Consider the following 27,854-nt stretch of genomic DNA (forward strand, 5'->3'; position numbering starts at 1 on the left):
TGGGAACCAACTGTTTCTGATGTTCAACTTGAGTGGACCGAGCCCTTTCTAGGTTTTCCTAGGGTAGGAGACCGGAGAGGGACCAGGTCTTGGTGGAAAAATGAGGCCGGACTTGTCTTGGAAAGTACCATGGAGCAAGAGCCAGCATTCTCAATATTATGCATCGAAAATTTGATGCCCACCATATCAAATATTCATTAAATCTAAAATCTATTATCGAAGTGAAAAAGTTTGTTAATGATGCAAAAAATTTTAATAAAGCAGAGAGATTGCTGTATTAACAATGTGCTCCCTGTAATTTGGCTAGTCCTGACAAAAGCCGATCTAGGATATGCTAGCTGAAGCAAAATAGAAAATACAAGAAAATAAAAAGATGAGAAGGGGGGTAAAAAAATAGGATCATCTAATAAAAAGTGGTCTATTAAAGGTCAAGAAAGCAATAGTTTGTCGAGCAGAGCAAGGCTGCTAAATGCATGGAAGCATCTGGTAGCTGAAGAAGAGGAAACTAGCAACTGAGTTTCCCTGGCAAATTCAGGAGACTTCCAGTGAGGCAAGTTCTGAGTTTATGTTGCCTCGTCTGTCAGGAGGAGGCAGAAAGAGAGATTCCACAAAGCCTTTTTCCCTTCAAAGTGGGAATGTCACTGGAAGGGGAGGTCTAAGAGCGGGAACTCGCGGATCGCTTGAAATAAAGAACAATCACTGGCTTTTTTGCAGTGGCCATTTTGGGGTGTCGAAGCCCACCATCTCTTCCACGCCGAGTCTGACAAAGGAATTCTTTTATTCATACTGCCGACCAAAGTCTTGCCATCTTTCCAAGTTGGAATTGATTCTCTACCCCACTTTAAACTACGGAAATAGATGGAGTGGTTTTTTTCTCAATTATAGTCGTTGTATGGGTTCAGCATTAAGTAGTGCCATCCATGACCAGGGTAATCATTCCAGGGCCACCATAGCTGCTAAATTTATTGCTACAATATAACATAATGCGCAATAAGAATGAATTCAGCTGGTTCGCTAAAATGAATATATATATATAGGAGAAAGAACTACTGGCTTAAAAGCTCACCATCTTATAGGTATTAAAACGAGAAAACTAAGAGTAATAAAAAGACTAATAAGAGAGAGCATTTCTGAATTAATTATTTTTTTCCGGAACCGCTGAACTGGCCTATATCCCATGTTTTACAAGTTCGAAGGCCTTACCAGGCCGTGCTCTTCAGACATATCATACAAATACATCATCTAGGAAGTAAAGTCGCCTGTATGAAGAAAAAAGGCACTATGGTTGCTGCATCTGCCTTGTTGATTTCAAAGGGCCGAGCAACCAGTTATTCTAAATGAAACCTAAGTTTGTCCATACTGGCAACTGGAGTATAGATGTTCGTTAGGATCGAAAGCATCCAAACTCGAGAAAGTCATTGATAAAACATGCTCGAACCAACTTCTGCATCTAATCCGGATGTTCATGACTCCAGTTGCTGCCATCCTATGAAAATCTTTATGGCTGTGAATGAAAATCCTCACTTATTATCATCAACTTACCCCCATATGAAGCAAAAGAGTTGGGTGATCCTTAAAAATCACATTCATGTTCAAAACTGTGGGCTATGTAGCCTAACTGATAAAAACGCCCCCATTTCCTTCCTCAAGCTGTAGCCTTTGGTTTTGGTTTTTGCTTCTTGGAGTCCAACGAAGCTAAAGAAGTTCCTAACCCGACAGGACCTTGATCATCACGGTTCTCAACTGATCCATCAGCATCCTTCGTGGCAACTGAAGTCCCATTCAAGGTGGAGCCATTGCTTGCCTCCCTCTTGGGTTCATTTGCCTGGGCATTTGGTTGAGCTTCAGAAGCAGTAGCACCAGAGTTGATGATGTTGAGGAGCTGTGTCAGTGGGGGCAGAGCTTGGACAGGGACACCATTCTGGCGTACAAGGAGGCCTCTAGCTGCAGCTTTCTTCCGCATTTCTGCCGCTGCACGAGCTGCTCGTTCATCAACACCCCTACCCCGAGGAAGAGACTCCCCAATAAGAGATTTATTGACTGATGATGAACTGGCGTTTCCAGAACCCCCAGCCGCAGCTTGGAATGCCTGTAATAGATCAGGGTTAGCCGGTTGAAGCATATCATTAGTATCATATTGTGCCTGTCTGGATATAGACCAAATGTAACAGGAGATCCAACTGTTACGTTGAAGTGTTTGAACCCTAGGGAAATGCTAGAGTAACAGTAGAGTGCAGTGCAAGGTCTAACTCATATGAGTGTTTTCGTCTTATCTTTGTTATTATATAAAGGCAAAGCCAAACAATTCCAGGCAGGAGTTGTGCAAAACTACAAATGCCTATCACTGAGTTGCAATTAGAATTTTGGGGGCTAAGAAGCACTTCTTCTGTGAAACGTGTATATATCTAGGCCACAGTGACTTTGACGGTATCCTTCTTTCTTCTAATATGAGAAGGGAAAGGCTTTCAAATTATGTACAAATATTCCAATATAATTACCAATCCGACAGGCTTAATCTTGATCAATACATCTTGAACTACATGGTTTGGAGACACCCATGGTTCATCATATTGGACTATGCCGCCCCGTATCAAGCATATTGTACCATATTGATAGTGAACCAATACTGAGCATGGTGGGCACACCAAGTGTCAACACCATGAATGGACCCATACCAACATTGTACCAGAATGGTACTGGTACACATACCAAAACTGGTATTGCAAACCTTGGATACACTCATTAACCACAAAGAAAGAAAATCATTTATCACTAGAAAAACTATCTATTTTGTGGCCATATTGTGCAAAACTATGGCCTAGGTTACTAAACCCACCCATGTATATGTGCTATGAAATTTTAGATATAAAACTTCCAAAAATTAATTTCTATGAATTCTATGATCGCTTATAGATTTCTGCCATGCGTCGCTGGAGAAATAGACTCATGCAACATTTTCCAAATGATGAAATGGGAAAATTTAATCATGTGCAATGTGATTTGCCCCATTCCATATCAGGGAAAATAGTTCATTGTCAAATGATTTAACAAGAACAAATTAAAACTTAAGTTTAGTTTCAAGCAAATCTATACACATGCATTTATGAACATGAGCTTGCGCATACCTTCAAAACATCAATAGCCTTTAAGGCAGAAGCTGTATTCACCACCTGCCCCTTTTGTTTCTGTGCATTTGCCTGGCCCAAAAGTAATTTACTGTTAAACAAATCCATCTTCCATAAACATATCAAGAAAAAGTAAAAACAAATTAGATCCAGCTCTAATAAGATCCAGAGTAGGATCACGCAGAATAGCGATATTAGAAAAAAGCACAAATCAGAGTCATATAGCCAGGTTCTTATTGGTAACCCAGCATACCCAATATTAGCAATAATCTAAATTTTTTCTGGAAAAAAAGGAAAAGATTCATAACCTATAGATAGAGCTAAAGTCCACGATTGACTGCTCTCTTTACAACAATATCATCAACAGAAATTCTGATGGTGTTACCATGAAAATGTCGGAAAATAGAAAGGCAAGTCAGAAAATTGTAATACCCAACACCTCATTACAGGAGAGAAAGAAAGGTGAAACATATTACAGTGATCTTATATGTAAACAACATCTTTCGATCCTTGTAACCAGAGGTGCCGTTTATCTTAAAAAACATGTAAAAAAAATGTTACATTCTTGATAATAGAATACTAAAACATCATCCACCCATCCATGTTAAGGGATGATATCGAAATAGAACAGCATTACAGAGTACTATTAAGCCCATGAATTGCCCGTGAACCACATGTAATACACTTTACTCAGTTGACATATTTTCAGTTTCCTCTTTAAATTTTTCATTAAGAGTCGATCTTCTGATTTATCACAAGTTGAAGCTGGGGTAAACACTTTTCTCTAATAAAATATGTGAATGGTCCATAATTCATTCTAATATATCAATAGTTTATTTCTTAACAATTTTTTCTTTTTTTGAAATTGTGCTCTTCCCTTTTGTTCAGTGGTCAGTCACATATTTTCATTCGTTCCCCCATATAATTCCCCCATATAATATAACACTTAATATATTTCCAACATCACACGTCCAATGACAAACTTTGCAGTTGCCAACCTATCCCCCATAACAATAACAATATTCTCCTCTTCCTGATTCAATGCATAACCCAGTTTTTGTGATTATGATTCAAGCACCTGAGACTTGTATTTACCTGCTGCTCGCGCAATTTAAATGTCTTTATCCAATTTTCTGAATCTTGTGTTCTTGAATCCTCCTCCCCAAGTTGCTTAACAAGTATATCATAAGTTTTCTTTTCGTGCTGCCATAAGAAGAAATGGTCAGTATCATAAACTAATCACATCCCCAGTTTATCCAATAACAAGTACTTTAGGATGCAAAATACATGCCTGAATAGAAAGTTTGTAGGCACCCATACAGTTAAATGCAATGGCAAGAGCATGGTAACACACAGCAGTTTGAATATGCTCAGGGCCAAGGAGCCGCTCATTCTTTTTTAGTGCCTCTTGCAAATAACGGAGTGCAGCATTCATATTCCCGATATCCTGGTACATCATAGCAACATTTATGAAAGTTGCTGCAACATCAGGATGATCCGGCCCTGATGACAAACTTAGCAGGAGCAATGTTCGAGACATATGCCGCAGAGCAAGTTCAGTCTGATTGAGGCCATGGTAGAACAAAGCCATGTTTCCATAGCTGCAAAACAACAGAATGCCAAAGCAGCTAGTCAAAATTGATGCAAAAGATGTGATTATTTAGGATAATAGGCAGCGCAAAAATGTCTGTGCCTGTGTGCAGTATCAGGATGGTCTAGACCAAGACAACGCTCATTTATGATTAGTTCTTTGTGCTGCTGCACGATAGCTCCTGCCATGTCACCAGCATGATATAGAACCATTGCAAGATAGCTGAAAAACAAGAAACACGGGACACAAAGAACAGGAGGTTACGCAAATAATCTAGAGTAAATTTTTATCCATCTTAGGGAGCACTCTAAGAAAACGAACCTCAATAAACCTCAAGACTCGAGGAAAATAGCTCATTTGTTTACTATTACACCTCAATTTAGTACTAGGGGGATAGTAAATACTTGACAGTTAACATTAGGTACATGAGTACTTCTCAAATAACTATAGTTCATAGTAGTAAAATTTGGGTACCGGAAAAAAAAAGAAAGATATTATGTCACTAGTAGAAGATGTTGACCTAAATCCAAACTAAAACAATTGGCAGAGGCACTATGACCCTTGGTGGCATAAAATTTATGGTGTACCTATTGCAATCTGGTTACTTCATTTTGTGAACAAAAGATCCTTTCAGTCTAATAGGAACAATCCAATATTTGGAAACAAGCTATTTTTAATGCACTTGTCCATAGGACAGTGACAGATCAAATAAGCATGCCATATACGTATTCATGGATATATGCACATCTGTATGCAAGGTCTTGACTGTCGGTGCCAGATAGGTAATATTTTCTCAAGGGATATTAAGAAAAATTAGGATCATACCGGCAGCAGTTAGCAACATCGCGGTGCATAGGACCTGTAATCTGAAAACCATGGCAGATCAAGTTACACAAAACTCTAGATGAGAAATCCAAAGAGAAGTAAAAGGAATGAAAAAAGCCTACTTGTTGAAGTATAGAAAATGCTTCAGAAAATTGGGTGTAGGCTTCATTTAGCATTCCCTGAAACATAAGAGCATTATATTACATATTCCATATGCTAACTATATACACACATGAAAATGCGCACATGAATCAGCGTAGTTCACATATTGCTTAACTTTTCATGCACGTACGTACACACACACTTCAAAACTCTTGCAATATCATACTGTAGCATAACAAAATGTCTTCAAAAGTAGTCATCTCACATACCTCAGCCAGTCGGGCTTTCCCGGATTCCATGAGATTCCTTGCTTCTAAGCACACTGGAACTGAATGCTTCACAACCGGCTGGAGATCTAGAATATCCGAGGTTTGAAATGGTGCTGAAGAATCAAGATCAAATTTGCGTGCAGCAATTGTTATTCCTACCTGTCATAGAGAGTGTGCATGATACAAGGGCTTTGTCACGGTACAATTCTGAAAATTGCAATATCAATATTGAAAAAACAAGAACATCATGATAGCACTATCAAGCAAATCATGCAAAACAGCCAGCCTTAACATGTATCACAAGTCTCAGTCACCTTTAGTACACTGTGTTAAGCACTAGCCTACATATGTCCACAAGATAACCAAAGGAAAAAATAAAACATGGTTTTTATTGTGAATTTAGTAAACCGGGATTAAAAAAAAATAAAAAAATGTCATTTAGAATTTTGCGTTATTCAGACAGATGATACAAGTCTCAAGTATCGAAGTGTTCAAAAGAATTTGAAACAGGATCCTTCCAAAATCCGACGTGGAAACATTAGTATCTATGTGGATGTTCATGTAAATGTGCACAATTATATGCATATAATGAATAATCAGTTATATCAATTGCTTCATAATTTATGAACTTGTTAAATTCTTTGCCAAATATTATAATAGATCTGACAAGTTTTATGTAGAAGTGCTGAAGGTTGAGATGTGATAGTGATAACATCAAGATCTGATGATTTTCATGTCAAGGATTATCATGACTTGTGTAGACATCCTAGTGTATGACACACCAATTAAACGAAAACTTAGAATGTCCAGATAACACAGGTAAATTTGCATGAAATAAGCAGAAGGTGTCCTATAAATATTAAATTTATATTAAAGAAAAATATACATCAAAAGCTGCCTTGAGAATTCCAATCATACTGCAAAAAATTATAATGTGGTTTCAAATAGGCATGCATTCTTTCTGGTGTATGATAAGGAAAAAAAAGCTGACAATAGACTTCACCTTTTGGCACAAATTACGAATGACTGCAACCTTATTTACTCGTATCCTTGCATCATCTGGTAATTCAAACTAGATCAAGGAAAACTAATTCAGGATACAGCATTATGTAGGTTATTTTAAAATTCGAACAGGAGAAGCAATTTGAATAATGGTACCTGATATTTGAATTTAGCAAATTCCCGAACGTTAGACCAAAGTCCTTCAGATGTCAAGAGCAAATGTGCTGAGTGACCTTTTTTAGATGATGCTCCATGTCTCCACCTCATTTGCCCCTTTCCAGAATTATCTGGAGTTTTATGGTTCTCTTGGCCCTGAAAATGGAAATTAAACCATCAGCAGAACATTCTAAAGTTCAAAATATTACTTTTTTAACACATGAATATAATATTCACATAAGTTGCAGGAGAAACACAAGTAAATAATTGAAATCGTGGTGCTATATCCAGGAGCAGCAAAAAACAGCTAGTCTCGATACCTCAGATACCCATGAGATAGGGCTGCATACGAAGTGGTTAGTTAGCATCATATTGATAAGTTGGATTAGACCATTTACAGAGGGGACATAATCTTTCTTCTCCTGCTTCTTTGAATTTGGATATGGCAGGCAAATCCTTAGAAGCCAGGACCAAACAAATCTAGAGCAGAAAGAATTGGGTTAAAAAAAAAAAGGAAGCCAGAATAACGAGTTTTTATGCTGTTCATGGTTTCAAATTGGTACATGAATGAATGAAGGAGTAAAGACAAGAACCCAGGATAGGACATGTTTGATTATTAATTTAATACTCCACACTTTTAAAACCACCGAGCTACCAAATACTAGGGACAAGACAGGACTCCTAGGGGCTCTCACATTTTACACCTGAACGGCTAAACCTGAGTCTACAAGCATTCCAGCTTCCAGATTTCCTGAATGTCCTAATTCGGTTTTATATGATAGTCCTTGAGAAGCTAAAATAACAATTCTTTCAAACTAAAAGTCATGCTGCGGGTTGCTGTGAAAAGCATTAGGTATAAGTTTCATACACTGATGAATTGTAGGCTACAATTAACTAAATGTCACTCCCTTTTCAGAAAAAATAAATTTCTTTGGAGGTGGACTCCTTATCACCATCTAAGCCCCTCAGAGTGTAAATGTTTGTTCATTACAGCTATAGGGACTCCTTTTTCTTTCTTGAAATTAGACATTCTAAATTGAGTCAACATTAGGTTGAAAAGCTAAAAACAATTAAAAACTCATTAGCATTGAGTTTTCCTCACAAAAATGGGCAACAGGACATGCTAATTTAAGAGGAATTAAATTCTAAGGGTTTTTTCGCATGTATACCCTCCAAAATATACAAAATTGTATGAAAACCCTCGTAAAATTGCTATTTGCATGTATATTCTCATAAAATACTTATGTTGCACGTATACCCTTCTTTTTCTTTCTTTTTTATATATGTACTCATACCATCCAACACCGTTAAAAAATAAATGATTTAAAAGTGAAATGACTGAAATGCCCTTACAGGTAGATGCGTAAAAAAAAAACTTTATAAAGATATGCATACAAATAGCAACTTTTTAAGATTATGCATGCAATTATGCATATTTAGGAGGATATAAAAAATATCAAAATTTAGTACAGATAATTTAGTTATTTTTAATAAAAAAGATAGCAAAAAAAAATTAATATTATTATGTCACACGATCTCATGTTAATATCAACTCTTATAGAATGAATCATGTTACTTGGATGAAATTCTCGCCTAAAAAACAAACAGCAATTCAGCATTTACAAATCACTAAAAAATATTTTACTAATCTAAGCATCTATAATTAATTTAAAATTAATATGCTTTAATCTTTTAAAAATAATGAAGAATATATAGATGTCATAGATCAATAATGATAATTGTATCAAAATCAAATAGAGAATAGCATTACCAAAATAATCACCTAATATTCTAGCTTGACTAAGTCATGATCTTAAAAAAAATGACAATGTGGCTCATTTTTTTTGTTGACTTATCAATTCAATTGAATCATAAAAGACTTAGCAAGTTCCATCCGAGTTTTGGTATTTTTTCTAATAATTTTTTTGAATGTATACCCTTCTAAATATAAGAAATTGCATTCATACCCTTGTAAAGTTGCTATTTGCGTGTATACCCTTATAACTTTGTTTTGCATATCTACCGATAAGAATATTTCAATCATTTTAGTTTTAAGCCATTTATTTTTTAACGACGCTAGATGGTATGGATATATATGCAAAAAAGAAAGGAAAGAGAGATATACATGCAAATAGTAATTTTATGATGGTATTCATGCAATTTCATATATTTAGGAGGGTATACATGCAAAAAACCCAGATTTTAATAGATTACAACCTTTTCAATTTCATTTGGTAGGCGTGACTCCTCTCAAGAAAAACAATTTACAGGAGACACATTTAAAAAATTTTGGTAAGGATTCCAATGACCCAACAAAAAGTGAGTCTCAGATGAGAACCATACTCAGAGGTCTAGATCAGCTAATTGGTAAAACAGCAGCAATATTTCCCCCCCTTTTATTGCTGTACTTGACATTAACTGCATCAAGGTTTTCTTTTTTCTTGTTTGTCTCCTTCAATTCTAGCATTTTCAGCCTGGTTTTGCCTATCATTCTATAGGCCTTAAGTTCTGGTCTTCAAACCTTAGGCAAGTGCTAACAGAATGAAAAATGCTAATTAGAAAAGAATTTTCCTTCAACCTTTTGGCAATGAAAAGAAGATTTATGGAGGGGAAAATAAGGAAAAGAAAAAAATGCCAAACTTTATAAGGTCTAATTTTTCCCCCTGTGCTAGATGGACTGCACTTAAAGAAACTAAATAGAGGCTATTTGATCAAGTCATCAATATCAGATTGTATGTCTTCCGCAATTTAACCAACAAAAGAAAATTCTTGAATCTCTTTACTTGTTTGTTTTCCTTTTCATTGAAGCATTTTTCCTTTCTTCCATTTCATTGGCAACCAAACAGAGCATTAATATTTCCCAGTTCTAAACAAGGATGCCTTTTCCCCATGCAACCCTTGTCCTCTTCCAGGTTTTTACTATACCTAAGTAGATTGACTAGTTGACAGCAAAGTTCATTACAGATTAGAATATATTCCCCAAAATTCTTTCATGGTCTCATTGCTAGGGCTTTTTGGTCCCTGTTTGAAGCTCTATTTCATCAAGATATGTCATTTATACTTAGAAAAAATAAGCAGTCCATTACAGTTAAATCAACAGACAAGAAAATGAAAATTCTTTCTATTGTGGTTGCCTCAACAATGCAGCTAAAGTATGCACGTTATGATTTCCTGGCTAATTGAGTAATGCACATCTTCCTCAACAACTCTATACAGAAATTAAAAAAAAGGACTTCAAAATTTTGTTTCATGTTAATAACTAGAAAGTAAAACATTCACATACAAACAAGAAAACAATATTATAATTAAAACTATTTACAGATCCACATGCACACAAGCAGATAAGTCCATGTGGTTTATGAGAGCCTAAATACAACAAGACAGACATGAGAGAGAGAGAGAGATTTCCAAACCTTCTTTAGAGTTTTTGACTGTGAATTGTTAGCGTAGCCTTTTGTGCCAACAGGTGAAATATTTCCAGCAAAACAATTGAAGAAATGTGCAATTGCTGGCCCGACATCATGATCCTGTGATTCCCTTAGCATATCCTGCAAGATAGCAGAAAAACTCTTAACCTGATAGCGTACAACTAAATTAGCACAACATTTTGGTGAAACTGATTCACAAGGAGTGTGTTACATGATTCTACAGACATACTAGATTCAAAATACACTGATTCATTTTAGGCAAGAGACCTCCAGTTAACTGACACTCATTAAGGGATTGAGGGAAGTATAGATGGTTAAATGCTGGAAAATCAGGCTCAGTTACTTAAACTAAATGAAGGATTGGGTATTTAAGATGCCTTTAGTTGGTGTGAAGTCATTTGGACTGTCCATAGAAAGAGATTACAGCCTTACAGACCAGGGATACTAACTATCATCGTCAGTTTATCACCAAACTAAAAGTTTGTTGACTATAGATCACCAAATGAGTCCAAAAAGCTCAGCTCGAAGTTCAAGGACTTTTTGAATACAGATAATCCCAGATAGAATTCTGATTACCACTATTTTGCTATGCTTAACTAACTAGTCGTATATATAATTAGTTAACCTTCCACCAAATTACAAAACACGTAGAAACACTTGTCCACTCTAAAGCATATATCCACCATAGACAGTGTCTTCAATTCATGGCCATCACATGCTCATAGGAATTGTGTATATGATGTCCCACAGAATTGAACCTTCAGACTATCATTTGCAATTATAGAAGTTAGAAAACATGTTAAATTACGTAACATGAAAAGAGTGATTACCTTTAAAATATGTTTTGCTGACCTAACAACAATCTCGGTGGAACATATATCCCACAGGTGAGGTAAATGTTTGACCATGTCAGCAACCTGAGGAATTAAACAAGATTCAGTTCATTGACTGCTGCAGATGAACAGTAATCCAAAATGTAAATCAAGAGAACTTACTTTTCCAAGATAGCGAACATTTATCCCATGAGCATGGAGTGCATCAGTTAATGACTGGCCATCCATGGGTGAGACCTCAAGGGAGCAGAGGTCTTGAACGAACTTTCGAAGAACCACATCTGTAAGATATGAAGCAGCCTTCCTCACAATTGCTTCATCTGCAGCAATATCCTAATAATCAAAAGGAAAGTATATTAGAACGCACATATATAAAAAAAACCACATTAATGTAGAATAAATAAATAAATTGAAGGTGAAATTCATGTCAATTATAAAAAGTTTACCTCCTGACTGCCTGCCAGCTTGAACTCAGTAAAGACATTTGGATTCAGAAGTATATCTTCGCCTGGTGTCTGAGCTTCGGCAGGTGCAGAAGCACATTCCTCACCAGCTTTTGTCTGCACTTCTACAGGTGTTCCCTAGCAGAGGCAAAAGCTTGAGAGTAAATACCACAGCTAAATGTTTTTCTTTTGTTTTGACATAAAATTATATTACATTATCTGACATAAATTTATTAGTGTTAATAGCACTCCTGAGTGCATGTTGCAGATCTTTTTCCTTTGACATTTTATACTAGTTACCTCAACATAGAGGTGGACAAAACGTGCCACATGTCCCAGCATGAAAAATATTAAGCACTATCAGGAGTGACAAATGGCCCCTTTTTTATGGCTTCAATCCAGAAATAAACATTTACATGTGAAAAAGCACCTATAGAGCAGCATAATAGAACACAATCTCATGCTTTACAAATATGGAAGGATAAATGAGAGAAATTTTAAGATTGGGAAATAAACGATCAACATTGTGCTTTATCAGGATGAAGGAAAAAAAGACGCCTAAACTGTAAATTGCCTCATTTTCAACACTCACCATCACATGAGAACTGGAACTTCGAGAATCAGGTGTCTCTGAGACCTCTCCTGCAATTTCAGGTCTAGAGTGTGAACTCTCTGCTGCTTCAGCCTATCTCACATTGAAGCATGATAAATTAGGAAAGATCAGAGTTTCATCCTGAAAAGGATTATATATGTTAAATATGAGCATACCTCACAAAAGGAAGCAACAAGTTCAGGCCTCAAAACACAAAATCGGAGTCCAGGTCCACTATAATTTGCATCACGCGGAGTCACCCTCATCAGATCCAAAAGATAGTGCCTAAGAATGAAACAGGAAACATCAAAAACAAAAATGGAATAAGAAAGAAGCTGCAACTCTAGTCTTATATACTAATTCAGTGAGTATTACTTGACCAAATTCCTATAAGAACAGTGGTATACTGATTGTTAATTGGTCCCTGATAGTCTTCATGCAAGCAGCATAGAAGAGATATATAGAGTTAGTTGACATTTTGTTGCAGATGATGTTGTGGTTTTCCTTAGGTGCAGTGCAGAAGGCTTCAAACAAAATTTAAAAAAGCAGGTCTCTATCTTAACAAGCTTTACTACTAACTTAAATCAATAACTTGATAAGATTTTGTAGGTTTTCCGGGAACGCCATCTCGTGCAAGACTGGAAGGTGGGAAGATTAGAAATAAGAACTTGCCGTAAAATGTTTAATCGCCATAGGAACTTCCATCAGTATCAGCAGTGTTGGCAATTTAGGCAATTTCTTTAATGAAGTAGCAACTACATTAGATTTTATGCTATAAACTTTTTCCCTTTTTCCAGTCACTTATTGCTCTTTTATCAGAAAAATAGCATTCCTGTGCTGCTCCAAGGCCTAAAATCATGTTAAAAGGCAAGGTCGATTCCGAATCAGGACAAGAAACAAGCAAGGGATATGCAAGTACCAGAAAAGAACAAGAACACTAAAGCCGGAATAAAATGGAACTTCAACAGCTAGTTTGGTATTAAACTACTAATAAACAGAAAAGCTGGTTCAAGTTTTCAGGTCTATTCCCACAAAAAGTTTATATTATCTTCCTTTAAATGCCCCACATAGTGCAGTATTTCTATATTCATCACAAGATTTGTTTAAGAAATTAAAATCAATGGTCAATAAAGAAAAAGGCATGATTCCTATAGTCAAAACTTGATGAAGTACAATAACTGCCAGTTTTAAAGCATACGAAAAATAACACATTTAACTGATCAGTTCAAGCATCTAAACAAGAACATCCATATACACTGTAATATGAAAAGATTTTGCACATATAATTCTAGCATTTTATATGTTGCATTAAGAAAAAATAGTGAAATAATTTCAGCAAGATCCGAAAACTAATAATTATTGCTATTAGTCAAGTCTAAATATAGTCTCAGGCAGCGTCTTAAGTACTGATATGTACCAGACTACCATGCAGTATGCGGTGTAGCCTAGTAAACTACCGGTATGGTACAAAGGCTCGGTTCACCTCCATATTGACGAAAGGTAAGGTGTTGTGCCAACTCCAACAGTGCATCATGTGCTAGTATAGAGGCATCCTGTATCCATTGTACCTTATTGATACGATACCAGTATGGGGCCCAATATTGAGACTTAAAATATTGGTTCAAGTGTGCGAACTTTTTTTTGGATGATATTTATCAGACTGATAATGGAGCACATGATTGTTGTGAAAATTATTCTAGTTCAATTGAGTCTATCAAATACACTAATCTACCCAGGATAAAGTAAATTCCTACAAAAATCAAGCAACAATTTTCTGCAGAAACCTATTGGAGAGTATATTAGACACAGAAAAGTAGCTTGTAAATACCACAATATTTTGCTATAAAATCCAATATCCCAGTTATGGATTATTGATAGAACTGAAAGCTGCTTATTATAACCATCAGAAGACAATGCAGGGCAGGCATAGGAACATTCATACAAGCATGCATTTAAATAGAGAAAGACTGAATAAACAGCAGAAGAAGACATCATCTAGCAGGAAAGAGACAGCCAATTATCCAATAAAACTAGTTCCATAAATTTGCCTGGAGTTTACAATTATATCAGCAAAAAGTGTCCCTGAAAACAGTTCAAACAATACTACACTATACGGTTACATGCCATAACACATGGTAGCAGAACAAAGCACATGCTTGCATCCATGCATACACTGAAAAAGCATGTTCCAATTGGTTTTCATCGTATTTATTATCTGCTCACCAGCTCTTATTGGTTATCAGCATAACTACAGCAAACCTGAACTCAGAGGACATTCATCTCAAAGTTATGCTTCCCTAATAAAATATCGCTTCTTCAGAGAAAACAATTACCATCTAATATTGCTTGAACCCAAATAAAGGTGGTTAAAATTACTGCTCCTTTACATTTTTTGAAAGACAAAATCAATAATCATGTCAAGAAGTAACAGTTGCATAATCAGGCCTGTCAGCATCTTTTAAGATCAACATTTGAAAATTTACTAGTAAAATAACTAATAAAATGAAGAAAAATATCAAAAAAGCGATCTGTGTCACCTGTCATCACTCCCAATGATACCCTTGGATTCCACCGGAGCAGCCAATTTGACAACATTGCCAGATCCATCCATAACAGCGTGTTCCTTCAAATGAAGGCGCTTAGCAGCCTCTACTACCTGATTTTTTAACAAAAGTATGAACTAATGAAATAAGGACATCTGATAAGAAATGCAGCAAATGTCATTCCAAAAAATAAGAAAAATAAAATTTCAAACAAGTTTTGGCATGATTTATGTCACTATACTATCAAAATATACAAGAGTCAAATCATGCAGAATTAAGTTTCTTGATAAGTTAAATATCATCTATTCAAACAAACATGTAAATAGTCTCCAAAAAAATCTCAACGTTCTGTATTCTACAAAAAGCTGAGCAGTGATCCACGATGAGTTTCGACCCAGCACATTTTCTTCATCTAGATTAGAAAGTGTAATGCAGGCCTTGCCATAGGCTTCAATTTCTTGCTCGAACCAAGGCGAACAACCAGCCTGCCTGCTTGTCTACCTTATTGAAGGCCCAACAATTACCTCTCAAATTTGTGCAAAGACAATACTTGTCCACCTCGCAGCCACTGAAACTAATGACAACCCCATAATATTTGGATAAAGCAGTGGCTGTCATAGCCATTGCAGCTACGTAAGGCAGTCATTGTTACAGCCATTGTAGCCACTACACCCATTTCTTGATACCCATACTAAACATACTGATAAGCACATCTGTATAAAACTGTGACTCAAGCTACATATGTGCTTATAATAACTTTCTTGCAAGAAATCAGCAAGATACAAGCATCGCAAAATTTTGAATATGGTTCACCATCCACATATAATAAAAAAAATCAACTGAAACCCAGATAATTGTTGCTGAGACAACTAAGAAAGTTCATCAATTATAGAAAAGTTTATATTGCATAAAGTTACAATAGACCTCAAGTAATATAAATCAATAAGCCCCTCCATTAGCGAACATACAAAACTAAGAGTCGTGATAAGCCCAAAGTTCATAAGCCGAACAAGATTGATGTTTTCCAATGAAAAAGAGAGACAAACCTTTACAGATAGTGACAAGCAAAATGCATAAAAGGAGAATTCTGTAAAACTGGAGTGACTCACCTTGGAATGAAACGATTCATCCCAACAAATTTTCTTGCCATTGTCAACAGAACCATATAGAAGGGAATCCGATTTATCCCCTTGAAGGATGCCAGGGATAATGCTCTGCAAATTGAATATGCACACGGTGACTAATAGAAAAGCTGAAGCTTGCAATGATTCATAAAAAGGTATGATAGAGATGAATTGCCGAAAACAATTATGGTAGGTTGAGTGGGATAAGAAATTAGTAAAATAACAAAATAGCTTCAGAAGTAAAAGGAAAAAGTTTAGCATTATAAAATGGCAAGGCAATAAATCTGTTTAATTATAGAACCAAAATGAAAAAAATTTATTTATAAATTTTAAAAGAAAGCAATGGGTTTAATAAAAAAAGAGAAGAAAAAAAATACTGAAAATCACCCCAAGTGTTTCACAAGTTTCGGTGGATGAAATCAAAAGTTTGCATTCCCTCGCATAACCGAGCTTAGCCTACCCATACACACAAAAAGGATGCATAAGATAACAGAGATAATATCATCCATGAGGTCCTGTACATTCTCCCTAAAATGCACTCCTGCATTGCACAACAAGCATATTCTAGTGCCTAAATCCTTGCACTTCTCCCCCACTTTTGTCATCACTTGCCCCTTTTGTGGATATAGCTTATGTTTGGTCCCAAAGAAAAAATGAGGTTGCAATTTCTCTTTTTCTTAATTTTGAAAGTGTGGCTATAAAAGGTTATAAGTTAGGAGCTCCTTAATCTTTGACAACAAATACTAACTTACATTTGAAAAGAGAGTGAAAAAGTTTCAGATTCAAGAAATACAGAGAATGTAAATATGATTGAAATGATTTTACATAGAAATATAAATTAGCCATATCCACTAATTCATAAATTTATTTAAGAAAGCATCAATAATGAGAGAATACCAGAAATGATTAGAATTGGTGCATGCAATCAGACGATGCAAAAGTTGAAACAAAAAAAAAGACACCCGGAAAAAGCACACAGCCAAGAAAATCTCATCAAAAGCCATTATAATAGAAGATATTAAGGAAAAAGGATCTCTATGATGCACCTGTGCTACCACTCTGTAACCTCTGTAATCAATTATAACCATAGCAAGATTATAAAGTCCAGGAACATCAGCTTCCTGGTAAGCTTTAGTTCCTTTCAGGTCATTATTTGCAGAAGCATATGTAGCTTGCTCATTGTCAGAAATCTGTGCCTCAGCAGATGTATCAGAAGTATGATCTGAAACATTTCGAAATTGTTCAGTGTTGTGGCTCATAGACATGCATGGTCTGGAGTCCCCATAGGTCCCACAAAATGTATTACCTGATGTCTTTGCCAATAAATTGGGTGAGGTCACATCATTGCAGTTGTCAGTACCATGCCCAGATTTTGACTTAACAGTCAATGCTTGATCTTTTGAGATCTGCCCAAGGTCAGCATCCACAGCAAAACTAAAGAATATGTTATTGTGTACATACCTGCAAGAAGGTAGAAAGGATGGACAATTAGACAAGCAATAGATTTCTGGGGAAAATTGGAACAGCAAAGGTTAACTAAATGGCTGGTTATTATGCATGTACAGTTCTATTCAGCCACAAGGCATTTCAAATGAAGCTAGAGATAAATGCAAACTTCAAAATGTGGCATGCATCAGAAAGAAACAGTTAAAATTAAACAAATAGTTCAAACAGTCGGCAGGAGTACAAATGATAATCACAAACATGCTACCCATCTGTATATCACACATGTAGACAGACACCGCTCTTTAATATTTGCCAGTCAGTCTATCTGTGTCTATGTATATATGTACAAATACTTGTACATATGTGCATGTGCATGTGCCTTTCTTTCTGTCCATGTGTTCGTGCAAGTGTTGAGTGCATCCTACATGTACTTGTATAATCATTAAAAATTACATATTTTGTCAGAGATTAAATATTGACCAATATATAAGGATGCCGCAGACTGTTCCATAACAGTGTCAAAATGCTACAGACCATGCTTTGGAAGAGTGGCATATATTGGAGGCATACCACTGAAAAGGAAAAAAGAAAAAAGAGGAATTATGAGCCAACAACCAACTACAGTGAGCAAGTTCATTCAAATATTAGTCATCTAATATAATACAAAGAAGATCCACCATTAATTTCATCTACTAAGTCGAAAATCCAAGGTTATTGCTGCCAGGATATATGATTGTATCAAAAAGATGCCAGAAGTCTAATTAAAAGGACAATGATAAGAAACTTCTCTGGGTTCACTCACATATGGAAACTTTCTGGATCAGTTGGATTAATAGGGGGTATACATCTGTTGATGACTCCAATTGCACCTTTAATTGCTGCATCGACGAAATCACATGTCACTTTATAAAGAGCCCTGTCACGTAGTATCCTGCAACAAAATGATCTCTATAAGTGATACAGAAAGCTATCTTTAGTGGCTTCTTATGCGATTAAATGAAACAAAATATATTTATTAGAAGAAACAACTGCAGGTGGTGCAATTGAAAGAAAAAGAATTGCAAAAGGGGTTAAAAACACAATATGGTGGATGATCTGCATTAAGCATATGAAAATATACACCTTTCCTGTGAAGTATTATGAGGAAATTCCCGACAGGATTGTAACTCCTCATTCCAGTCTCTCTGCATGCCAATTAGTTCACTTCCATAGGAAAGAGCGAAGGCATCCTCTGCTCTGGCTGCATCCCTTTCATGACCTGCAAATATTGAAAACATGCAGTCTGTAAGCATTTGAAATAGGAGAAAATAGATGTAAGTTAGATATATGGACTGTAATGGGGCACATTTTACAACATAACAAGCATCTAAATTAGATGAAAACAATATATATATGTTCTGAAAATACAGAGTTATGTAAGTTGGACCAAAAATATCAGTGAAGTATCATACCTATATAATGATTTCATCTATAATAATCAGCAATTATGAAGATTTCAAGATAGTTATGCCTTTTTGTTAGATATATCTTTTGCAGGTACAGGATATTTACTACTCATATCTGGGCATGCAGCCAAGATATATGTTGACCCCTGTTGGCTGGTTTGAACCAAATTGATGACAAAAAAGTTGCAAAAACCAATTACAAAAATTATAGCTTCTAACTTAAATTCTTATTCCGGCAACAGCTATACAATATGGCTATCACAGAGAGCGTGCATACAAAGCTGCATGCACCACGTGAGATGCAGAGCACCTGCAATTTTGTATCTGAAAGCAACTCCACTGGCTATAGTATGAATTGAGGATCATCTTACAAGAAATAATGGCAAGCGTCAAGGAAGCAAAATGGCATTATGAGTCTGAAAAGGAAGGAAATCAGCAGACAGAACCACTGAAGAGCAGCAACAAGGTCTTAAAAATAAATCCAGACCATGAGTCAGATCTGGACATGGATATGAAACTTATTATAAGCCCTTAAAACCAAAAGCATTTCTTAAGGCAGTGGTTAGGCCTCTTCTAAAGCCTGTGGACCTTAAGAGACTAAAAACTTGCCATTTTTGGTTACAGCAAACACATCGTTTGCAGTTATATAGTTTCGTGCATGGAATTTTAGGAAAACTTAGTGGAATTTTTGTTTGGGTGGGGGGAGGGAAGAAGAAGGAAAAAGCCTTAGAGAAAAGAGTTTCATAAAACAAAGGAAAGTAATAATCTGTAAGATAAATTCTTAAGAAAGTCCGTCCAGCTTAAATTTGAAAGCAGTGCATCTTATAATGCAAGAAAAACCTCGAAAGAGGACAAAAAGTTTCAACATTAAGAATACGAAGGTCATCTGTCATTTATACCTGGAATGGGATAGTGTCCCAACCATGAATTTGGTGGCAGCAGGGATTGAACAGTTTCAAAAGGATGTGCAGAAGCTTTTCGGTCCAATATTTCACGAAAACCTTCAAAACATGTATCTAATTGTTAATTAAAGACAATGGCAAAGTACGAGTTACACTCCAAATATCAGAATTGTTAATGTTTCAAAAAACTTATCTACCTTTCTTGAACTTGGAGCTGATTTTTTGCAACAGACCAATTAGGGTACTTGCTTCATAAGCAGGCTTTGATGGCCTTGGATCTAATATATTCCCTGTGCTAAAATTCACGTAAAAAGCTTTTGAGGTCCCCGTGATGCAAAATTTATTTCCTTCTAATGTTACTACATCAATATAAATCAGATCTCCAACTAGCCTGAAAAAGAAGGAACGAAATTAATCAACACCTTCCTCCTCTCATACACCTGCTAAAAAAGTGATTGCAGTTTATTTTGTAACTTGTTTAAAGGTTAAATTATCAAGGATCCATTGAAGGCTGTTCAAACATAAAACTGTAGGCCATGATGTGCAGTGCCTCTAGACACAGTCCTTAAGAAGATGTGGTCATAGTCATAAATCTTTTCAGTGTAGGTAAATAATGAGAAAGCTGATTCAGCAAAAGAGGGCATAAAGTAGCAGATAATTAAAAAAAGTACATGATGTGTTTGTTCTTTTATTTTTCCAGATAACTCCTAGATTCCTAGGTATAGCTGCAACAGAAGGTTAAAATAATTAAGTTCAGAAGGTAAGTTTTCTACTGCAAACTGATCTACTAAATATTGAACTATAAGTGGGTGAAAAATTTGAAAAGGGAACATTATGCAGATCAAGATAGAATCAAAGAAGAAAGATCTAAGGAAAAATGATTCACCTTCTGTAAGTTGGAGGAGGGTTGAAAGAAGAAAATACAATGCTTTCCACACATTTGATCTCATTTGGCGTTGGTGTCACCAAATTGTGGAGGGAACCAGTAATGTCCTCCATGAAACCTAACCCATCTGGAGTTTCTGTTTTCACATCTGCATAACAATTAGATCAACAGTAAAAAGATGATGAGAATTGATGGTAAAACTACACCCCTAGTCCAGCTTTAAGGAAATGCGCCACATGCAAAAGATACTGCTAAGTTTTTTTAAAAAAAAGAAAAAGACAAAACATTATGACACTACAATCCAAAATGATGACTTTTAAATGTAGCATAATAGCTAACTATAGATACAAAATGCATGAGGTTGAAAACATTGCACAGTGCATGGCATATAGGAACCTGAAGTTTTTTGCTGTGCAGTCTCATGATGTGAAGCTAGCAGTGTAGATAATGAGAGATGAAGAGTTGAAAGAGAAAGCAATTCTCGTGCACGGCGGACATGCGACCTTATGGATCTCTCATCATATAATGCTGCAAAAGCACAGTCATAATGCCACCAGATTACTACCAATACAACCAAAAAGCTGAAGGGATAAAGGGAACTTGTAAAAAAGGAGATATACCAGCAACCATCTCCAAGGTGCAACCACCAGTTGTGATATCTGCAACTTCAGACATTTCATTGTAATCCTCTAAATGATGCACTGAGCCATCTTTAGTATGTAGAATCAAATCATAGCAAGTAAAGAAACAGGTCTCTGGAGCATCAAGAAGGAACTGTCTGACATCCATCACAGAATCTCCTGGACTTAGCTGCATGTCCGAAGTCAAATTTAAAATTAACAGAGGTGCAAGTTTATCGGGAAATGGATAAAAGGAAGTTTTAGAATACTGCAACTGAAGCACATAAAACACTTGTAGTTCGGTAGATAATGTAATTCCAAAGTACAACTGACAGAAGTTATAAACCACACAGGAAGAAATAAAAACAGTACAAAGTAACCCTTCATTTGCTATTTGATGTTTCAGGTGCATCTGGAACTGGGCATGGTTGCCAATTGATGGAAAGCACTCTAATCAGGAAAACACAGGAAGCCCAGGTTTTCAACAGCCACGTTGCTTGATTTAAGGAAGCTTTGTATTTCGCTTTGTCAGTGTGGTTGCCAGACAACTAGCATAGCTAGTCATTCCAGGAAATTCATGGCCAAAGGATTACTTTTGAAGACTTAAGTTGTTAGCTTAAGAAATGAGTTGAAGCAGTTCCCAGCTTCTTTTATCTTTGCTCAATTTTTAATATCAACAATCCAATTATTTATTAGATTTTCTCTTCTCTCTTCTTCATCAGAATGGCATAAATATTCTTATTATGTCTTTATCTTGCTGCACTAAAACTCTGCAGTTGGTTGGTCTTTTCAATGCAACCTGCAAATCAGATGAAGACAGATGTCCTCTCTAGATATTTTTAAATTGTTTCTATTGCTGATCAGCCCACTGTTCTTGCAACAACAATTAAGTTGATCAATTCATAAACCCTCTCTTTCAATAATCAGTAGCATTAATATTTATGAACCCAGGTAAAACATGAAGAAAGAAGCATCCATATGATACAGGCTTAAACGTTCTTGCCTCTTCAATTGATTTTACTTCTATACTAATCAGTAGGATTTACAATAAGCAAAATGTCATCAGAAACAAATGAAGCTAAAAAGGAAAAATGCCCATGCAAATTGAGAACACTATTGGATATCTAAAACTTCTTTTGCACTAAAAATTTAGAATGTTGCTCAACTACGATAAAGCAACAAAATCTTGCTAAATGCATGTAAACTTCCAAGTTCGAAATCATGAGTCCTGAATCTAGAAAAAGAAATTCCTCAGGTCCGTCCACAGTGACTGTGTGCCTTTATCATATTCATTGCTTGAATGTAATTCACATGGCAAACCTCACCAAATTACAATTTTCTAATGGTGTCTACTGTTCAAAAACATAAAGGGCATCATATCAGTTAACAAACAAAAACCATTTTTATCTTCTTATAACTTGCTAAATTGTACTAAACTTTTGTATATGCTCAAGAAAGTGGCATGATTTTTCACCTCTAACCACTGCAGTCACTGATATAGGCAACAATAAATACTCATGGGAAAATGGTAAGCTCTCATACCAAATTAGCAAAGAAAATAGAAAGAGCTAGAGGAAATTCTGCTTTAGATGGATCATGGATGCCAGTTTCCCCAATGATTTACAGCTCATCAGGAAATGTAAAAATAACTAATAAAAAAGAATACAACCACCAATATTCCAAAGAAAAACCAAAGTAGAAAAGTAATTGCACTTTAACTAATTCAAAAAATCGAACACTAGAAATATGTATGTAGAATCTCCAAACATTCATAAAAACAACAAACCTAAACTTCCATTGACAGATAGCCAAAAAGGTTGGCATGTATGCTTGCAGACATGTGAAGATGGAGTTCTGCATATGTAACAAGCATACGCAAGCGCGCTTATATGTTCGTCATAAAAACGCAAACCATAGGATTACTGTTAATAGAAGCATAATCATGGTAGCTACATGTCCCCCTTCCCTGAAGGTGCCAGCCAGCCTGCTGTTGACGTCTCTAAGTGCTTGTGCCAAAGACATGTTAAGCTCACCTCCATCAGGGTTAGTAGGGTTTAGAATATAAGGAAGGCTACCCCATCTATCTAGTGCATTTAAAAAATTAAAAAATAAAAGAAGACTCCATTTGCTTAAAAAATACATCTAATAATTGTTCAAAAGCATCATACCTGTAATTCTAGCTTTTCCCCAGCTGGTGCCTTGACAGCAACAGGGTAAAGGTGAAGCTCACCTGCCCACCAAAAAATACAAAAGAGTTTCTATATAGCTAGCTTGAATTTCCATTTGTTCAAGAAAGAGAGAAATGGTCAACTTCTAAATGCCTTTAAAGAACACATTAAGCGAAGCCAAAACCATTATATCATGTTAGATCTACCACTAGTAAAGAAGATCAGTCGAAAAAGAAGAGCGCAAAACATAACACAGTAAGTGAAAGGAATGCAACCGGATGTTCCAAGCTGAGGACAGAACATCCAAATGGATCATAAATATTATTGTTATAATAAAGCTACTGACTTTTCAGATACAGTCAACAAAGTTACTGGCGCTCCTACAAGTATTATAGCCCGTAATTATGGCTCTTAGTACCAAGGTTCGCTGTATCGATACCATGCTGGTACAGTGTCATTATGCCCAATACGGAGGTCGGTATGGCGTACCAAGACTCGGAAAAGGTATGTCATTTTTTGTTAATGTAGGGGGGAAGACGAGAGCTAACATCGAAAAGCTTGAAATAACAACAAAGTTAGATTTAAATAGGAATGATTGGCACATGAGAACTCAGAAAGCGGACACCAAATAGTTGGAAGTTGGGACATGGTCTGATGGTCAAGGTTATAGACCTTCTAGTTACAAGTCCAATACTAGGTTACAATAAGAGGAGCCAGCAACAACAACATGAAAGAAAGATGAAATGCTTCAAGGACACGGTGCCAAAAATGAGTCATTGCATGTTTATTCAGGATTTATATGAATTTTACAGGTTCCCTCGGTATTTTTAGAAGGAAGCACTCAACCATTGTGGGAAGGTTTTAAGTTATAAATAGAAGGTAGGGTTTAGATATAAAGAAAAGTCAGAAATTTGAAATGCAATGTATGGGAATTTTCCATCAGAAAATCAGAAATGAAATAAAATTAGTTTTAGGTTTTCCCCTTTTCTCACTTTCTGATCATCTTTTGTCATATTTTACCTTCTTTACTGTACATCTGCTGAGTCAGATGTGAAAATAAATCAGATCTCAACAGTTAGTCCTTTAGAAATTTTTTGCGTTCTTATGCTTAATGTCTATATCAGATCTGCAATAGATCTTACCTAAATAAGATTCATAACCACACATTGTTGCTCGTACATTACTTCTTAACATACACTAGAATATCTTTAAGAATGTGTTAAAACCCTAAAAATCCTTTCTCAACTACACATACACAGAGTTGCTCACCCACTTGCTCCCTCCTCCACAATCATGATCCATGCCTCGTGATACCTCATTGCATTAGTTAATGATGATTAACTTACTTTGAGTTCCTACCATGCGAATAACTAGAACCACTTTCAGCAAATGTCAAGTTACATCCATAGAGATTACTAAAACCCAATTGACAAGGAACTTTACTAGTAGCAAACACATGCATGCAAACATTCACACATGTAGGGAGAGAGCTAAGATAACATACTTCCGGTAGGATTAAAATCTCGATTTTACTAATCGACAATCAATAATGGGCATTCCAATTAGAGAATCCATGTATTTAAAATACCTATTAATCCAAAACAGTACTTTTGAAGGGATCTTTCTTATACATTTTCTTGTCCAATCAAAAATACCTATAAACGAATTACAAATTGAGGACTCTAGGTCACAGATGAAATCCTGTGGGGAAATGCATCTTTGAACTTTCCATAATAGGAAAGCATAGTGATGAGTTTGATGTTTCGACCAAAACTCAGTAACCAAAAATATTTGATGATCAATTCGCAAAAAGATTGTCATCAAATAATTAATGACATGCACTAACCAAATTGACATAAAACATGACTTTTCTTATTTATTTGTAAATTATAATACAGTAAACACTTTTTTCTGTTTCCTAATTTCTGGTATTTTTGATATTTTTGAATTGAAGCTAAAATTTCGAAAATTGAAACTGCCACAGCTGAAATTCGTTTGGCGGACTTGGTAAAATATATACCAAAACCAAGTTTTGAACCTCAGTTCAATTTAATAATGATCTTCCTAAGTAACTTATTTTCTATAGCAACATGCACCTATGCACCGATGTTTACTCATCAATCAGACCTTAAGAACAATGAGCTAAAGACAAATAAGCAATCAGAGACAGATTGACAAGAATATATGACAAAAAACAGCATGAGAAGACTATAGAAAGGTGCAAAAAAGAAAAGAAACAAAAAGGGATACAGAAGAGCCCAAAAATCCAAAGGGGTGGGGGGGTGGGGGTGCAGTTTCTCTTTATTTTGTAAGCTGAACTGCCAATCTGTTCGCACTTTGATAGAACAAGTTTATGTAATGTGATAAGCTAATGATAGCATCATCTGAATACAAGATATGGGTGTATTGATTGAAACAATCCTTTTATGATCATTGCTAAAATATATATATACTTTTGAAACAAAATTAATAGTTGACATTTTAGGACAGATTTCCCCGTTCACTTATCAGTAATAAGTTTACTGTCCATGGGGCATATCCCTAGAGCTCTTGAGATTTTAGTTTGCCTTCACCGTGGTACAGTAGTTAAGGAGCTAAAAATACTTAGGTTTAGACAGCATATCAGTATGTCATTTCTAGTAATACATCTGAATATAGTCACAGTGAATTTTACCAAACTCTATGGTCGGATAAATGACAAGGAATGAAAAGTCATTGACAATTCAATATTCGGCGCAAGGCCTTGAGACTTTAAGAATGAAAGAAAAGACAAAAGCCATTGAGATTTGAGAGTTGAACACCCTTACACAAGTTACATATATTAATAAGTTCAAGCTGTACGGCGATTAAAAGATCAACAAAATCACTTCAAAGCACCAAGTAATCCTAGCTAGAAAATCAAAACAAATTTTCTTTTGATGAGCAACCAGGATTTGATTGTGTGATCTCAAAGTTGCAGCATCATCTTCAGTCAATTGAGCAGTGAACAATAACAAGTTGTACGGCAAACAAGAATGACATGGACTTCAGCATTAGCAGTAAAAAGCAATACAAGGGTAAAATGACACTGAATGAAGAATAAAGACATCACCTCCAGCTTCCTTGGATGTTGTTGCTGAAGGATTTGCCATCTCTGCCTTATCACCACTAGCCACATTTGCCGCAGGGGACTTACTGCTTGTGTCTTGAATTCCGCTGGCATCACCATTAGATGCTATCAGAGCACCAGCACCAGCATTCGAGGATGATGAAGTAAGTGGCTTTGATTCTGATTCCAAAGAATCAGCAGGATTGGAATTCACGGCTCTCCCCTTGTTTTTGGCCTTGTTAGATTTTCCAGCCATCTTTTGATCCTAGATCCAGTATAATAAATCAGCATATAATCAAAAAAAACTAATTAGTTACTTCGGACACATTCCTTAATGAAACCATCCTTTGACTATAATTTTATTGCACTAGATAGAAGACTATAATATACAGCGAGAAGTATTAATCAGTCCGCACAGCACCTTTTGAGTTTTGAAAGCCCAAATCACCCAAAATAAGCATACAAACAAGGGAAAAAAACATTTGCTAAAATTGCCAAAAGCATACTCTTCCTATTCATTCAAATACGCTAACCTTTTGCTGGTCATCTATCCCCATGTCAACGACCCAGCAGTCAACTTAAAAACAAAGATTAAAAACAACAGACAAATTCCATCAGCAATAGAAAACCCCCAAACCTAAAAAGAAGTATCCCTCCCCTAAACCAACGCTTTTTTCATCAAAATAGAAGCTCAAACCGCCCATTGCACCCAAAAACACCTAACGAAAACTACCTTCTAATCCGCAAAGAGAGCAAATTTAGCGCCAAATAACAAAAACCTAGGCCCAAAACATCATAAAGATCGAAACTTCAACTAGCAGACGATCGAAAGCGGAGGAAACCAAGCGAGTTCTTGGAAAAGTAAAGAGCCCCGAGGGAGTGAGACTGGAAGGGAAAAGATAGCGAGAAAACCTGAGAGAAAGGAGAGGAAGCGTGGAGGCGTCGAGGAAGAGAAGGAAAGGAGTCGTCAGAGGGCGGCGCTTGAAAAGATGATGATTGGAGCCCTCCCCCTCCTGAAGGGCTTTCTTGGAATTAGGCCTTTATTCCTTTCCTTTCATATAATTTTGGAAAAATTCGTTCGCAAATTATGAGGAGAGCACGCGTTTTGTTTTAATCCGATTTGTGGCGTGGAAATAAAAAGGATATAACAAATGCGCGATGAGGCGGTGGTCTTGAATACTTTCTTTTTTTTTTTTTTCTTTTTATTTTTGCTTTAACGGGTTTTTCAGACAACACGTGTCCGTATACACCCAAGAAAATCAAAAT

At 36.0% G+C, this 27,854-nt stretch overlaps 1 protein-coding gene across 3 annotated transcripts; it reads right to left on the reverse strand.

Moving 5' to 3' along the window:
* Positions 1 to 1,103: 1,103 nt before the first annotated feature.
* Positions 1,104 to 27,650, reverse strand: LOC103714955 (clustered mitochondria protein-like). Of its 3 annotated transcripts, none has more exons than XM_026807646.2 (29): positions 27,501 to 27,650; positions 26,592 to 26,853; positions 23,501 to 23,562; positions 21,333 to 21,522; positions 21,109 to 21,240; positions 20,713 to 20,860; positions 20,024 to 20,217; positions 19,824 to 19,925; positions 18,602 to 18,737; positions 18,282 to 18,410; positions 17,340 to 17,494; positions 17,080 to 17,255; positions 16,019 to 16,123; positions 14,904 to 15,022; positions 12,543 to 12,651; positions 12,367 to 12,459; positions 11,778 to 11,912; positions 11,494 to 11,664; positions 11,329 to 11,415; positions 10,484 to 10,618; positions 7,071 to 7,226; positions 6,916 to 6,984; positions 5,913 to 6,071; positions 5,542 to 5,720; positions 4,819 to 4,938; positions 4,417 to 4,726; positions 4,221 to 4,328; positions 3,126 to 3,197; positions 1,104 to 2,089 (listed from the first exon to the last, which is right to left on the reverse strand). In XM_026807646.2, exons 2-29 carry the CDS (start codon positions 26,842 to 26,844, stop codon positions 1,646 to 1,648), a joined length of 4,248 nt encoding a protein of 1,415 aa, XP_026663447.1. In that variant the 5' UTR covers positions 26,845 to 26,853; positions 27,501 to 27,650; the 3' UTR covers positions 1,104 to 1,645. The 3 variants fall into 3 exon arrangements, with proteins under 3 accessions (XP_026663447.1, XP_026663446.1, XP_008800664.1); XM_026807645.2 differs by having other exon boundaries at positions 5,542 to 5,582; positions 5,664 to 5,720; positions 17,080 to 17,494; XM_008802442.4 differs by having other exon boundaries at positions 17,080 to 17,494.
* Positions 27,651 to 27,854: the final 204 nt, after the last annotated feature.

The sequence above is a fragment of the Phoenix dactylifera genome, unplaced genomic scaffold (assembly GCF_009389715.1).
Source record: "Phoenix dactylifera cultivar Barhee BC4 unplaced genomic scaffold, palm_55x_up_171113_PBpolish2nd_filt_p 000064F, whole genome shotgun sequence".
Classification (NCBI taxonomy): domain Eukaryota; kingdom Viridiplantae; phylum Streptophyta; class Magnoliopsida; order Arecales; family Arecaceae; genus Phoenix; species Phoenix dactylifera.

Bases quoted from the DNA above. Each gene is read 5' to 3' on its own strand.
- LOC103714955 (XM_008802442.4), bottom strand. From the start codon at position 26,844: ATGGCTGGAAAATCTAACAAGGCCAAAAACAAGGGGAGAGCCGTGAAT. The intron at 20,861-21,108 runs GTTCCTATATGC...ATTGTTATGCAG, and splicing joins TGCACAGCAAAAAACTTCAG to ATGTGAAAACAGAAACTCCA. The intron at 10,619-11,328 runs GTAATCACTCTT...GCTATCTTGCAG, and splicing joins CAGCAAAACATATTTTAAAG to GATATGCTAAGGGAATCACA.